This window comes from Pangasianodon hypophthalmus, chromosome 20, assembly GCF_027358585.1.
Source record: "Pangasianodon hypophthalmus isolate fPanHyp1 chromosome 20, fPanHyp1.pri, whole genome shotgun sequence".
In the NCBI taxonomy this organism is placed as follows: Eukaryota; Metazoa; Chordata; class Actinopteri; order Siluriformes; family Pangasiidae; genus Pangasianodon; species Pangasianodon hypophthalmus.
In genome coordinates, this window is record NC_069729.1 from 4,330,961 (window position 1) to 4,346,904 (window position 15,944).

At 38.9% G+C, this 15,944-nt stretch overlaps 1 protein-coding gene across 2 annotated transcripts in view; it reads left to right on the forward strand.

The window, feature by feature from the left end:
- The window catches only part of prkcdb (protein kinase C, delta b), a 28,598-nt gene extending 13,830 nt beyond the window's left edge, over positions 1-14,768 (forward strand). The window contains exons 3-17 of one of the 2 annotated variants that reach the window (XM_026935399.3): positions 105-371; positions 4,010-4,175; positions 4,674-4,705; positions 5,212-5,297; positions 6,437-6,566; positions 7,336-7,436; positions 7,620-7,707; positions 8,644-8,783; positions 8,951-9,124; positions 9,474-9,565; positions 10,974-11,036; positions 11,232-11,370; positions 11,784-11,972; positions 12,384-12,512; positions 13,550-14,768. In XM_026935399.3, coding sequence (XP_026791200.1) covers positions 105-371; positions 4,010-4,175; positions 4,674-4,705; positions 5,212-5,297; positions 6,437-6,566; positions 7,336-7,436; positions 7,620-7,707; positions 8,644-8,783; positions 8,951-9,124; positions 9,474-9,565; positions 10,974-11,036; positions 11,232-11,370; positions 11,784-11,972; positions 12,384-12,512; positions 13,550-13,708 — 1,955 coding nt within the window. In that variant the 3' untranslated portion in view covers positions 13,709-14,768. The remainder of the gene's footprint in view (positions 1-104; positions 372-4,009; positions 4,176-4,673; positions 4,706-5,211; positions 5,298-6,436; positions 6,567-7,335; positions 7,437-7,619; positions 7,708-8,643; positions 8,784-8,950; positions 9,125-9,473; positions 9,566-10,973; positions 11,037-11,231; positions 11,371-11,783; positions 11,973-12,383; positions 12,513-13,549) is intronic. The other variant, XM_026935400.3, reaches the window with a different exon arrangement.
- Positions 14,769-15,944: the final 1,176 nt, after the last annotated feature.

Below are 15,944 nucleotides of genomic sequence, written 5' to 3' on the forward strand. Positions count from 1 at the left end.
CAGAAATTAACAAACCAATTTGTAAAACACAGCAAGTTGTTTGATTCTAAGCTAGTAATAGACTTAACTTGCTATCTCAACTCTGTCTCTCTGTCTCTCTCCAGAGCGGGGAAAGACTCTCGTCCAGAGGAAGCCCACCATGTACCCAGCGTGGAAGTCCACTTTTGATGCTCATATCTACGAAGGCCGTGTGATCCAGGTTCTCCTGATGAAGACTGCTGAGGAGCCTCTCTCCGAGGCCACAGTGGGTGTGTCTGTCCTTGCGGAGCGCTGCAAAAAGGGCAACGGACGAGCAGAATTCTGGGTAGACCTGCAGCCCTCTGGGAAGGTCATGATGTCCGTGCAGTTCTTCGTTGAAGATACTGACTTGGGTGGGTGGACACTTATACAGTATATATACTCATAAACGTATGTGACACGTGAGTCATGGAGAATGAGTTTATTAACAGTCATTTTTGCATTTTCGTGTAGTAAAGGAGTTCTCAAACTTTTAGTAGCAAGGGAAAGATTTTATTACTGAATGTTGCACCCAAAGTGCATATTTACACAATCTAGAAAATACAAAGCGCTAAAAATGGTCATATTCAAATTGTAGTTACATTCAAGTAGGTTTATACTTGTTTTTAGGGTTCAGATTTCCACCGATCAGCCATAACATTAAAACCACCTGCCTAATATTGTGTAGGTCCCCCTTGTGCCTCCAAAACAGCTCTGACCCGTCAAGGCATGGACTTCATAAGACCCCTGAAGGTGTGCTGTGGTATGTGGCACCAAGATGTTAGCAGCAGATCCTTTAAGTCCTGTAAGTTGCAATCCCAGCACATCCCACAGATGCTCGATTGAATTGAGATCTGGGGAATTGGGAGGCCAAGTCAACACCATGAACTCTTTGCCATGTTCCTCAAACCATTCCTGAACAATTTTTGCAGTGTGCCAGGTGCATTATCCTGCTGAAAGAGGCCACTGCCATTAGGGAATTCTGTTGCCATGAAGGGGCAATGATGTTTAGGTAGGTGACATGAATGCCAGGACGCAATGTTTCCCAGCATAACATTGCCCAGAGCATCACACTGCCTCAGCCGGCTTGCCTTCTTCCCATAGTGCATCCTGGTGCCATCTCTTCCCCACGTAAGCAATGCAAACGCACCCGGCCGTCCACATGATGTAAAAGAAAATGTGATTCAGGCCACCTTCTTCCATTGCTTTGTGGTCCAGTTCTGATGCTCACATGTCCATTGTAGGTGCTTTCGGCAGTGGACGGGGGTCAGCACGTGCACCTTGACCGATCTGCTGCTACGCAGCTCCATATGCAGCAAGCTGCGATACACTGTGTGTTCTGAGACCTTTCTATCACAGCCAGCATTAACTTTTTCAGCAATTTGTGCTACAGTAGCTCTTCTGTGGGATCGGACCAGACGGGCTGCTAGCCTTCACTCCCCACACGCATCAATGAGCCTTGGGCACCCATGACCCTGTCGCCGGTTCACCGGTTGTCTTTCCTTGGACCATTTTTGGTAGGTGATAACCACTGCATACCAGGAACATCCACAAGACCTGCCCACAAGACCCAGTCTTCTAGCCATCACATTTTGGCCCTTGTCCGAGTCACTCAGATCCTTACACTTGCCCATTTTTCCTGCTTCCAACACATCAACCTCGAGAACTGCCTGTTCCCTTGCTGCCTAATGTATCCCATCCGTTGATAGGTGCCGCTGTAACAAGATAATGTTATTCAATTCACCTGTTTTAATCTTATAGCTGATCAGTGTATGTTTTTTACCTTAGCTTAAACCTGTTCGAGCCTATGAACCACCATTTAGGATTATAACTAATATAGTAAATAATAATTACATCAACTGTAACAGAATTGACAGTTACCACAGTAATGTCTTTCATAAAATTGTTAATAAAATTGAATAAAATTGTTGACTCTCTGGCCACACAGACCCCGCTGTACATGTAATATATGCGTACTTATGTAGTGCACCCTAGTGGTGATACAGTGTTATGACCACCTTTATCATCATGGTTCAACCTTTGCTGAGTGATGAAAGCAAAAAAAAAAAAAAAAGCAGCACCAGGTGCGAGAGAAAGTTTAGGGAGATCAAAAAGGAAAATGGACATTTATCGTTTAACTCTTCGTTCTTAGAAGTTTAGGACGTCAACGTCATGGGGCTGTTGCGGGAATGTACGGAAGGATTTAGCACCTACTGCCGTGGCTAGGACTGTGTTTGTGGAGTGTGCGTGTAGTGTTACTGGAGTATTTGTGGAGTGTAACGGTTGAGATGGCAGACACCCTTGCTGGTTCCACCCCTGTTTCATAGGCTTCCTGAAAGGAGGCACAGTCATGCCTCTATTTATAGAGCTCATGTCTGAACAGGCCTCCGCTCTGACCTCAGAGTGTGAGCAGGCCTCCCGACAGCAGTTTCTAATCCAAAACACACACACACCAAACACTGTGTCCTGTCAATAAGCCATAAACTGGAACATGTTTGGCTTTGTCTATGCCGCCACTGTCTCTCTTTTCTCTTTCTCATTCTTTCTTTCTGTTACTTTTTTCCTCATTTTTCTCAGCTCTTTTGTTTTCCCTCTTTCTTCCATCTTGACCTCACTGACACTCTTCTTCATCTGTGTCCCGCAATGCCATTTATTTGTTTACTTTAGTTGTCAGATGAGTCAGAGGCCCAGTTTCACTTCCACAATCTGCTCCTTGTATCTGTCTCACCCATTAAAATGCAGGCTCAATGGCATTATAAATATTATATATACATGGTGAATACATAAGACATATAATGACACCATTATTATATATATCATGTAATACATAAGGTTTTTGGCTTACACATGTATTATGCATTAGCCATGGGGTATGAGCATTTCTTAGTATTTTTACAGTAGTCATGCTGCTATGGCAGTTATGGTTATTTGACGCCCATCATAGTAAATTAACACTGGCATTATCCTAGCGCTAATTCAGCGCTGAAAATCCTAGAGTGCTATTAGAAATTAGCATCCTCATATCCGTAGTGATCGGTTGAACAAAATGTACTTAAAGTGAATTACAGTCTAACAGCATTACAGATTAATAAGCTCTTCCTAAGGATTAGACATTTTTGTGGCATATAAAAGGCAAATAAAAGTGCTGCCCGTGAAATAGGACAAAAACTAAACTAGGCCAAACCATCAGTCTCTGTGTGAGAGCCAATAATTCTATACATGTACGTGCATAATAGCTAAATTTTATACTGCATAATATGAAGTTTTACACAACTGACAAGTCCGTCGTGACTTTGGAAAACGTTTGGCAAAGAATAATGGGTGGCTGTGGTCGGAACGTTTGCCGGGTCTTACCACCCCAGTAGGGGGAAAGATGAGTCAGTGGGTAAAGTGAGGGAGTATGAAAAGCGATGTCTCAACAATACACTGGAACTCCCCTCCGAGTGGTGGTATGTTTTTTGTTTTGTTTTTTAAATAGGGGAGTCTTTTCAGCGGGGGGTGGGGAGGGGGAACTGGGGGCTCAAACATTTTGCAGCCAACGGAAAAAAAAAATCACGGCCATCTTCAGCACATTATGCAAATGTGTACTATGTACTATTGTTTGTTTATTTACTGAACCCATAAACTATTAAAGATATCAGCTAGTATTAAGAATCTAGTTCCTTTAAGAATCTTTAAGAATCTTTAAGAATTAGTGTGAGATAATTCATTCATAATTATAAAACTAAATAATAACTATACCAATAGTAGTTAATAGTGAGGTCCACTGACTTTATGCCATTAAAAACAATATGCTGATAAAATTATAGACCGCCTGGCTATACGTCTTGAACACCTAGGGTGTCTCGGACCTTACTTTAAGAATCCAGGTGCACCAAAAGTTCTTGTGAAGACCCTAGTAATCATGTACTTGATCTTAGCAACAACCTTAGCAGCCTCTCATTACAAGTGTCCTTAATTTGCAGTGTAGCGTTTTGTAGATCCGTAACGTCTTGATTGACCTGACTTTCAGAGAGCAAGGCATCAACCAGGGTGAAAGAGGACGACGGGATTTTAACACTGAATCGAAGAAGAGGAGCCATCAAACAGGCCAAGGTTCACTTCATCAAAAACCACGAGTTCCTCGCCACCTTCTTCAAACAGCCTACGTTCTGCTCCGTCTGCCGAGAGTTCGTCTGGTGAGTTGATGGTTGGATGGAAACACGATTATAAGGAAATATTGCATTATTACCCAAACATCAGTAATAGTAATAAAACATATTGCTTAGTATCTACTTTAGCTGATAAATCTAAACTATAATCAACTTCCTGCTCCTGTCTGCTACATAATTTATAGCAGGAAGAAGGCATGGCTGTTATTGTGTGCATGTGTGTGTGAGTGTTTTGGGTGTGTGTCTGTACTGGTTCTGAGGCATTCCTGTGATTTTTCAGCAGTCACTTCAAATACCCTGGGCTGTTCTTTCCTTCTCTCTCTCTCTCTCTCTCTCTCTCTCTCTCTCTCTCTCTCTCTGTGTGTGTGTGTGTGTGTGTGTGTGTGTGTGTGTGTGTGTGTGTGTGTGTGTGTGTGTCTCAAAAAAATAGCTCAATAGTTTTGGCCTGGCTGTAGTATCACCTGATCTCTACAGATAAAGCCTTAATGTAGCTCATACACTAACACTTTCTCTGTCCACTTACAGGGGACTTAACAAACAAGGCTACAAATGCAGACGTGAGTGCTTTTATATCTCTTCTACACTCACTCACTCACACACACACACAAACACACACTGTTAGTACATCTACATTAAAAACAAGGCTTCAGTAACACATCAACCTGTTTGACAAAAATAATGAAATTTGACGTCAGCCCTCTTTGTACCACTGGCTATCAGATCGTCATTTTACATTTTTCAGAGGCCACAAGTTTCACACATCTAACCTGATTCTTCTGAATCAGGTGGTTTTTTTTCCTAACCAGTGAGAGATGTTTGCTCCAAAAAGCAAAACAAAACAAAATTCTGGTCTAAGAACATTCCATTTCCAGTATAATCATAAATGGGCCTACCTTCTGGATGACATGTTAATCCTAGTTAAAGTGAGTCACATTTTAGTCATTGCAGTTAAGTTAGTAAGCAGTCAGTTTGTTGACACATTTGAAATGTGTACAAGAAGCTTAATTAATACTGATTCTCACCTTATGTAAGCTCTGTACCCTGTCCTCTGTCTCTTTCCCAGAGTGCAATGCGGCCATTCACAAGAAGTGCATTGATAAGATCATTGGGAGATGCACAGGAACGGCAGCCAACAGCCGAGACACTGTGGTAAGGACCAACACACTGTTTATCTGTTAAGTAAACACACACGTGAGCAGTAAGGTATCTCCTATCAGCCCCACAGCGCATGGCGGTGACCATGGGACTGTTTATAATTCACTTCAGTTGAAAAGTCTATCAACTAGGTGGTCTTGTGATTGCATTGGCCAGTAGAGTTACCTCCAGCCTGGAGAATTGGTTGTAATTGTTAGAGGGTAGTTATCCAAGAGATTGATCTAAGTAGAATTTGATACTGGACAAGTCATATAAATATGGGTATATACTAAGACAACTGGAAAGAATTTAGCCATTAGGAACAGAAGTGTTAAAATAATAGATGTGAAATGAATCTGTAAAACTGCATTCCTTCTAAATATTGTAAACGTATTAAATGTTCCTTCCCATGCTAATGATGTGACATTTGATGTGGGTGGCCAGATGACAAGTGATGACAGTGAGAGAGTTATAAGTAAGGAGCAAAACACGACAAGGCATTCTTTTTTTTTTTTTTTTTTTAATTATTATTGCCACCATCTTGAAGACTTTCCCATGTTGGAAATCATTACAGCTTAACCTCTGACCACTACAAAGTGGTGACACTGGAGACTCCTTCCATAAATGTTAAATAAACATCTCCTAAAAAATGTCACCATATCGACACCATATCACGCATGGTGCGTCTTTAAAGCAAGAAGATTTACGACAGCTCTGGGTGTGAAATGGTCGAGTTCCAGCAGGAAAGACTGGGAGTTTCAGAGACTCACAAGGCTCACAAGGATCAGAGTCTTCCGTTGATCAATAAATAGACGCATGTGCGCTCTTAAAGCCCATGCAGCTCAGTCATGTACCTAGAGGCAGTGAGGCAGCTACAGAGCCACTAGACTACATTTCATGAGCCAGAGATCTGTTTGGGAAAATTTACAATGCAGACCTTTTGTTTCATAGAAAAAAGTCACTACTTGATATCTGAGCTTCTCAAGGCTATAGAAATCTGGTAGTAGTTACTAGTAGATAGAGGAAGGGCAGGAAGCTCTAGGGGTTCTGTTCATTAGAGGGGCACCATGCAGCGGGGTCGAGGCTACGTTCGAAATCACAGACCTCTGGGTCTACTGTGGCAGGTAAATTATGGCTCCTTTGTGTGTCTGCAGTTCCAGAAAGAGCGCTTCAAGATTGACATGCCACATCGCTTCAAGACGCACAACTACATGAGTCCTACCTTCTGCGATCACTGCGGAAGTCTGCTTTGGGGAATGGTCAAGCAGGGCCTCAAATGTGAAGGTGAGACAGGACATATGTCTGTCTGTCTGTCTGTCTTCCCATGTAGCTCATATAGCTTTTTTAGCTTTGTCTACTCAATTTCTTTCACCTCCCCTCCCTCACATGTCCTACATTTTAATGCAGAGTAATAAACAAGTATTAATCCCAGAACTTAAAAAAAAAATCACATCAAAATTGGATTAAAATAAACCAATCTTATCAAGCAAGATAATAATCTGTATAATAGGAGATTACTCTGCATTCCAACCTTTGCACATATGCATCTAAATAACATTTCAAAGCACAGTGATGCAGGATATAAATTCTTCTTCATTTTTGCTCTATTCTGAATTACCAAATGCTTGTTTGGTTGAGTTATAAATAATACTCCCCAGGAATACTGGGTCACTATTGCTCATTGGTGTGACTCCATGTTTTGGAATACACACTTTACAGTCTAATCAAATCCAAATGGATTAAACCCAAAGTCCAGCCATGCTTTATTTCTCACCTAAATATCCTGTTTCAATCGCTGCTTGAAGCTGCTTGTTACACTCTAACAAGACTCACACATTTATCATGTTAACTCCTGGCACTAAATGCCACTATCCTTGCCATAAATGTGGTTTGAATGATATGTGAGGTACTTGAGTATAAGGTGTGTGTAAACGGTTCATTTTAAGTTCAGTTAACTTTGTATATAAATATAGCTAACGTACCCCCAGCTACTTTGCTGTTACCATCTCTCTCTACCCTTTTTAATCTAAATATTTGTCTTTTCTCCATTTAGACTGTGCGATGAACGTCCACCACAAATGCCAGACAAAAGTAGCCAACCTCTGTGGTATAAACCAGAAACTTCTAGCCGAAGCTCTGACTCAAGTTAGCATGGTAGGTGACCCACAGCATGGTTTATACTTAAAGTTATCAGTGCACCTGCAGCCACTTACATCAACTTACATTTAGTTCCTACTAGTTTGTATTTGCTGGCTCTCTGTTTGTAATGACTTCATGGTGCTGGATGGTGCTAAAGATAGTATTTAATAACATGTTAATTAATTATTTTCTGCTCAGAAATCCTCCACAAAACGTCCTGATCCCACTCTGTCAGACATTGGCATCTATCAGGATATAGCCAAACGTGTGCCGTTGGACCCTAGTGGTAAGCTTTTATTATTCCATCATGTTTCTTTCTTTTCTTTTCTATCCGGCTTTCCAGATACACTGTACTGTTGAGAGTTTAAGAAGAAGAAGAAGGAGAAGAAGAAGCAAAGTGTTAATAAAGTGTTAATAAAGTTAATAAAGGTTAATAAATTGTTAAATGTTTAGGGCTGGGTGATATGACAATATAATATCATGACACATCACAATACACTCTTGTGGATATCTGATATCTATTTTCATTAATTTTTTAAATCTTTTTTTAAATAATTCATAACTGACTGAAAGCAGCTGATTGGATGGTCAAACATTTACAGATTTTAATTTGTTTTTCTACTTTCAGTGTTAAATTTTTTTTTAATTATATATAATTATATAAGATATAAAATCTCAATTCAAATTTTATTTTTAAATATAAAAACTTAAAATTTTGTATACTTTAAAATAAAGTATCTATCTATCTATCTATCTATCTTTAAATGCATTATTGCTGTATTGCTGGGAAATTGTTAGCAAACGTATAATACATATAATATTTTTGTCAAATTACAAAATTTATTACAAATTTATTTATTTTCAATAAGATACCAACATCACAGCTCTGAACATCATCCAGTGCTGATCTGATTCTCTGTTCTTGTTTTTACTTTAATAATTGCGAAGCCATTGGTCAAGCGAGGACGTTGTTTACCAAAGTTTTCTTTTGCCTAGTGTTGGGTTTAAAGTCAGAAATAATGATCCTAATTCCCAGTTAAAGAAAAATGTAAGTCAGCATCATTCAGCTTGTATACAAATGCATCAGTGGATCAGAAAAATTTGTTGTGTCAGAAATGACTATGAGCATAATGATCTAATTATGTGAGTGTTACTGCTAAATAATCCTAACACTGCTGATGATTTGTTGTGTGTTGTCCTGTTTTTTTGGTGTATGTATTAGCAGATACTACTCCATATGACAAGCTGTGGGATGGTCACACTCCCACACCTTCCGCCGTCCCACACCAAACACATTCCACACGCCTCTCCATTGACCAGTTTGAGTTTCACAAAGTGTTGGGTAAAGGCAGCTTCGGCAAGGTGAGAACACACACATGCGCGCACACACAGTATACACACAAAACTGCGTATGCATCGACATGCTTTCAATAAAGATTGGTTCAATCAGAACATATTTAAAAGCAATAATAGTATCATTATCTTGCCTTAATGTAATGAAACTTCAGTACTGTGTTTGCATGCGCTAGGTGCTGCTGGCAGAGCTGAAGGGCCGCGGCGAGTTCTTTGCAGTGAAGGCGCTGAAGAAGGACGTGGTACTAATGGACGACGACGTGGAGTGCACAATGGTGGAGAAGAGGGTGCTAGCGTTAGCCTGGGAAAACCCCTTCCTCACGCACCTCTACTCCACCATCCAGACCAAGGTGCAATAAGTTCTCAGGGGAAACTGTGCTTTCAAGCTTTGTTTAATAGGCTAGGTTTGAGTATTGCAACAACAGAAAGTTGGAAGCTAGAAAGGACACTGTGTACGTTTTATTGTGTATCCTGATTGTAAACTCAAAGCTCATTTTAATTCAAATCTAGGTTTAATTAAGTATAATTAATAAATCTGTCACCTACACGTGATGGAAATACCAGTCTGCCTCGTTCAACAAAGAAATAGTTTCGAGTTGAGTGTCGGTCTGTCATTTTGGCGGAACATTGTCAGAGTAATTGCTTTATCTAATGACATAATGTTTTTGTAATCAACTTTCGGTATATTTGCTTCCACAGGAGCACTTATTCTTTGTGATGGAGTATCTAAATGGAGGAGATTTGATGTTTCACATTCAGGATAAAGGCAGATTTGATCTTTACAGAGCCACGTGAGTGACTGACAGTTTCCTATAAAGAACTGCACAACCAGCCAAACAAGAAAAAATCCTTACACTAAAATTAGAAGAGTGTTTAGGGATGATCTGATGAACCTGATGATCTGGTTCTTCACTGAAAGGTGCTCTAAATATGGATTATTGTATGCTTTCTTGAACATGAAGACTTTCAGTGATGTTCTTTTTAACCTGAATGTGGAATAGAAGAACAATAATGCTGATATAACATCCCAGGACCTGGCACACTGTTTAAAGTTATAACTATATCCTATCTTTTTGCAATCCTAGATATCTCAAGAATAGACATACACTGCCTGTTTTGGAGTTTCTTATGGTTTATAACAATTTAATCACTCTTTGTGCCATAGACAAAACAAAAAGGTACATGGTAGCAAATAAATAATGTGAAATAACCCAGTGTTCCCCCAGGGACCTAAATGTCTGTACTTAAGTACTTATTAACTGGCTGCACTCAGAGCCTAATGGGACTCTAGGTAAATGTTTTATTAAAGGGAGTGCACAAAGCATTTAATCTTATAGATAAAAGACGTATAAGCTTATGTGTTGTAGGGGCCTAATTAGAGTGATGTAAATCTAAGCTTTTTCCAGTTACTAATCGGAGCTAGATTTTTTCTAATAAAATTAAAAAACAGTCAAAAAAATCTCTGTTCACTTGTAGACTCACCGGTCTAGAGGTAACACCTCTACCCCTGATCATTCGTGCAATTTTCCCATGAGCCAATCATGCGGCAGCAGTGCAATGCATATACTTGTGCAGATACAGGTAAAGAGCTTCGTTTGAAGATTGGAAAAACATCACCTGACCTTTTTCCAGTCTTCAGCTGTCCAGTTTTGGTGAGCCTTTGCAGGCTAACAGGAGTGGAACCTGCTGTTGTAGGCCATCGGCATTGAGATCTGATGTGTAAAGATGCTTTTCTGCTCACCACGGTTGTAAAGAGTTACTGTGGTTACTGTAGTCAGTGGGTTCATATTCACAAGTTTGATGTGAACATTAACTGAAGCGCTTCACCTGTATTTGCATGAGTTTATGTATTGCGCTGCTGAGACATGATTGACTGGATAATTGCATGAATAACAAGGTACAGGTGTTCCTAATAAAGTGGCTGGAGAGTACACATATTCCTTACTAAGATGGTTTATTTTAGATGATTTAATTGGGCCCGTTGCCTAAAGTTTAAATGGAAATGCTGAAGTATAGACCGTTGACTTTCAGCGTATGTCATTATATTATTTATCCAGTACAGTGAAGAATGCGAATTAAAGAAACGTTACCTTTTTTATGTGCATTATGTGCTCGGAGATGGGTTGGATGCTTTGGATGTAAACCGTATAGTAGAGGTATCTTAATTTGAACCCAACAATGTACTTTCTTTTACTGCAGGTTTTATGCTGCTGAAATTATTTGTGGCCTGCAGTTCCTACATTCCAAAGGCATTATTTACAGGTGAGATGCTGGTAAATGTTTGTCGGTATTTCCTCGTATCTGTCCTGTGTTACCCTGAATAGCCAATAAACTGCCTTCAGGGAAGGATATAATGTAATATCCTATTATAATGTCATTTTAAACATTTTTTTGTATTTCATAATATCATATATTGATCGTGACGTGCTCTCTGATGTGTTTTTATGTGTTTTTCAGGGACTTGAAGCTGGATAATGTGATGCTGGACAGAGACGGCCACATTAAGATCGCAGACTTTGGCATGTGTAAGGAGAACGTGTTTGGAGAGAATCGCGCTACCACTTTCTGTGGAACACCTGATTACATCGCACCAGAGGTGTGTGTTTGTGCTCTCTATAGCAGTGATTTCCGAAGTATACATTATAAGCTGATATGAGTGGTCACTTGATTTTGATGTGTTTAATCCAGTATCTGGGCTAAATTTTGACACAGATGCCTAACCTACCAGCCTGCTAGCTTTTCCTCTGGTCTCTGGTGTACAGTATCCCAAATAAACTGCGCTTATTTAACAAACATAAGTGAGGTTTAGTCACCATAAATTCCAAAAAGGAATGTAAATCATGTGATAATGACTAGGAATGGGGTTGCTTAAAAGGTGTAATGCAGCAATAGGTTATGATAAATATTTATTAAAATGCTTTCTGAACAGTTCTAAGAAGGCTGGTCAATTCTGAGCACAAACACCAAAGATGGAAGACATTGATTGTGCATGTATGTGTCTGTGCTCAGATCTTATTAGGGCAGAAATACACATTCTCGGTGGACTGGTGGTCATTTGGAGTGCTGGTTTATGAGATGCTGATTGGCCAGTCGCCGTTCCAAGGTGATGATGAGGACGAGTTGTTTGAGTCGATCAGGATGGACACGCCTCACTACCCGCGCTGGATCACCAAGGAGGCCAAGGACCTGCTGGAAAAGGTAACCACGTGTAAACCGGAAGCTAATGAAAGCGTTCTCTTGTTTGCTCTCTTTGCTGCGTGTGCTGTATAAATGCAAACAATGCTAATTACTAAATACACACATACACTACCTGTTTATTACTGTACACATTTTAAACTTAGCAAGCTCGTGCTGATTATTCAAATTAAAACGGTGCACTTTTTTTTGCTATAAAATCGCTTTATGTTTATAAATGAAAGTTTTAATTTTCTTTGTGAAATTGTACTAAACTTTTCTAATGTAAGGAAAGTAAGGAAATTTTTTTTTAATAGGTTGCCTTTTATAGAAAAATGTAATACTATGCTGCTGAATATTTATTTTTTTGTGTGCTTAATCAATGTTTACAATGTTTAATCAAACTTACAGCTGTGTCTAATCACTGTTTTATAGTTATTCGAGCGGGAACCCACCCGCCGGCTTGGTGTCGTGGGGAACATTCGTGGACATGCCTTCTTCAAAACAATCAACTGGCCTGTACTTGAGAAGCGAGAGGTCACTCCCCCCTTCAAGCCTAAAGTGGTATGGTCTTTAGATTTATTGCATTGTCTGGTCTAAACTTCTTTAGTTGACAAACTGTTAGTCTGGTCAAAACTCTGGTGATTACATTCATGATCAAGATGAATAATCTAATTACATAACAAGTCATTAGAGAGTCTGTGATTCTGTGATTTTTTATCTTATCATTAAACCAAACAAAAGCTGATGAATGATTAATTAAGAGCTGGAAAGATGTCTAGAAACATAGGTTAAGATCCCTGGGCTTTAGATAAGCTAATAACCTTTACTCCCGGCAATTGGAGCACTGTTCTATAACTCACTCTAATGCCCCGATTACACCGACTGCGTTACCACTTTATACCCGTTTAGTGTTTTTATCCCAATAAACACATTATATTGGGACATGAATGGCAAAGATTCAGCTTAGATGAAAGTCCCAGTAGTAGCTGTGCTTTGCTGGATTCATCTCTCTCTCATCGAAGCTAGCCAAATGGTTGTATGCAAAACTATACTTTGATATTTTGTTGGAGAAAATTTTATTACAATTAATATGTCTTGCTGGAGGGTTTGGTGTGCTTTGCACACTTTCCCAAGTGTGTACAAATATTTGGTACAAAAGACATGTGAAGCATTAGCAAGATACAGATTGTAGCCAGCCACTTATTTATGTGGAAAATTCATCAATTTATCTCTGAACATATCGTTTTAAAACTAATGTTTGTTAAAAGACACAAAACAATTACGAGTATCTTCTTTAGCTAGATTAACACCCACGTTTTGCAGTTTCCCAGGTTTTCAGGATTTGTACAAAACATCAACTTATATAATTTATCACATTGAGTTGTGGAGTAGAAAAATAATGCAGACTTGTTTGGTGCACATGCTGGGAAGGTCAAATAATAAACGTCTCATGTGAATGTACCCTAATGACAAATGAACTGATTTTTAATGAACCATAACGCAGTCAGTATGATTGCTCTCGTGTTTGATTACCGTGTGCAAGCCAGATGATTTATCAGTCTGCGCTCTGATTGACGCGTGCTCTCCTCCAACCACAGAAATCCCCCAACGACTGTAGCAACTTTGACCGGGAGTTCCTGAGCGAGAAGCCCCGCCTCTCACACAGCGACAAGAACCTGATCGACTCCATGGACCAGTCGGCGTTCGCCGGCTTCTCGTTCATCAACCCCAAGATGGAGGTCATTCTGGAGAAATGAAACATGTCCCTCATTGCTGTAACCGAGACTTCACCTCACATACACACACACACACACACACACACACACACAATCGTATTCAGAGGGCGCTGGTGCTCTCGGGGTCCATCCAGTGTTAGACACAGCCACCATCTGCAGGGTCTAAACCACAAATACTCACGTTTCCTTGCCCTCACACACTCTGCCCAAGCTTGCTGTTCTGCTCATAATGTGAATGAAGTGTTTTAGACCAGGAAGGTACAGACACAGATCAGTGTGAACAGAACCTGCTCACAAACAAATGCCACTGTGCCCTCTAGGGACCAAGTACTGAATATGCTTATGGTTCTCTTTTTCTTTCTCATGATCAAGCCCTGCAATCGAATGAACTGTATCTTACGTACTGTATTTTGGTGTTATAATATAGGAAGATGTGCAAATGCTTAATCTGCAGCTTATTTGGTTGACAGACAGGAAAACTGCTCCCACTCACAGCTTAGACCTCATTTTCCACGTGGAATCCAAATGCTAGCCTTGTCTGGACTGGGAATCTTAGATTGTTACTCTGGGTTTCAATCCCAGTGATTCTGCTTACTCCTCAGCAGTGTTGCTTTTATTATTTTTTTCTAGTGTTGCACTTTTTTAACGCTTGCTTTTACACAAGGTTTTCCCTTAAATCAAGAAGCAGGAGTGCTCTATGAAGCTGGATTCATTTAGTAATTTGAGATTTTTCAGATCAGAAAATCTAGCCTGCTAATCCAAGAACACACTCCTTTGTTCTAGAAACTACAGCCTGAAAGAAATCATGCTTTTGTTCCTATGGTCTATGGTACTAGATTTTGCTACAGAATAAAAAGTGGGTGGAGGTTTAATATCTGCATAAATTAATAATTGAGATATAGTATATATAATGTTATTAAACATGTAAGGGTTTTAAAAAAAAGAATTAAGATTGTATATATATAAATGTATGTATATTGTTCTGACCTGTTGTCATTATTGGGAAGATAAGGATTTTTTTTTAAAAAACTGTTATTACACTTTAAAACTCAATATAATAAAAAGCATCTTTATCCCAGAAGGCTGGAGTCATCATGTGTCTGTTGTTTATACTTATTAATACCTTCTTATTTATTAAGGAAGGATTATTAACCCTCCTTCAATTCAGGTTGAAAAATGAGGAGAATGATTACGAATGTATTTTAAAGTCACCCTGAATTTTATAAAATGCCTTTTAAAAAAATAATAATAAGTAAGTAAATAAATAATTTAATATTTTATCAGGAGAATTCTATTTTTCAGAAACTAAAAAAATCAGTGTGAATATTATTACTGAACAGGTAAGTGCTATTGTGTCATAAAATATTAAAGCCAGTCAGGTTCTGACATTCAAATGCAGGCCATGCAACATCAGCATCAACATCAACATCAACTTATTAGGGCAATGGAGTTGTGTGTGTTATTAGCTTATTATTATTATTATTATTATTAGATTTTTTTTGACATGGGTAAACATGTTTACATGTTTCTGTATATGTTTCTGCTGCGTAGCATCTTTATTATTTCCACATAATTTGCAAAAAAAGTTCTAAGGCATTACCTAAGCAAATATTGAGATTGTGTAATTGTGTAACATTTATGACCAATGAAGTGACATCATATAACATACAACTGATATGTTACAAATATCAATACCCTGATTTTAGTATTGTTAAACTGTGTTTGCTGTGTTGCATTAATACCATGCTAAGATATAATAATAATAATAATAATAATAATAATAATAATAATAATAGAATAAATCTTTCTGAAAATAATGAAGTTACTATAAACTAAATGGGAAAATCAAGGAATTGTAGCTCAAAACCCACCATTAACATTAAATAAGATTAAAACTGAAAGAAAGAAAGAAAGAAAGAAAGAAAGAAAGAAAAAGAAATTGTGAAAGCTATAGTGCAGTGAAATAGTCATTTATTTATTTAGGCTCCTACTCATTTTCTAAAGCCTCCATCTCAGTGTGTGTGTGTGTGTGTGTGTGTGTGTGTGTGTGTGTGTGTGTTTCCCAGCATGCCTTTGTGTTTATTAAGAGAAACTGAAAGGGCGGAAATAGAAGTAGTTGCTGTTTTACACTATTATGTGCTTGATTTTTTAAATAATTTTATTCCACATATTAAAAATACGGATTGAGGAAATATCTGGGAGCGACCCGCACAATTAAAACGCATTCAATCCCGCGTTTCTAACACCGCATGCTTCG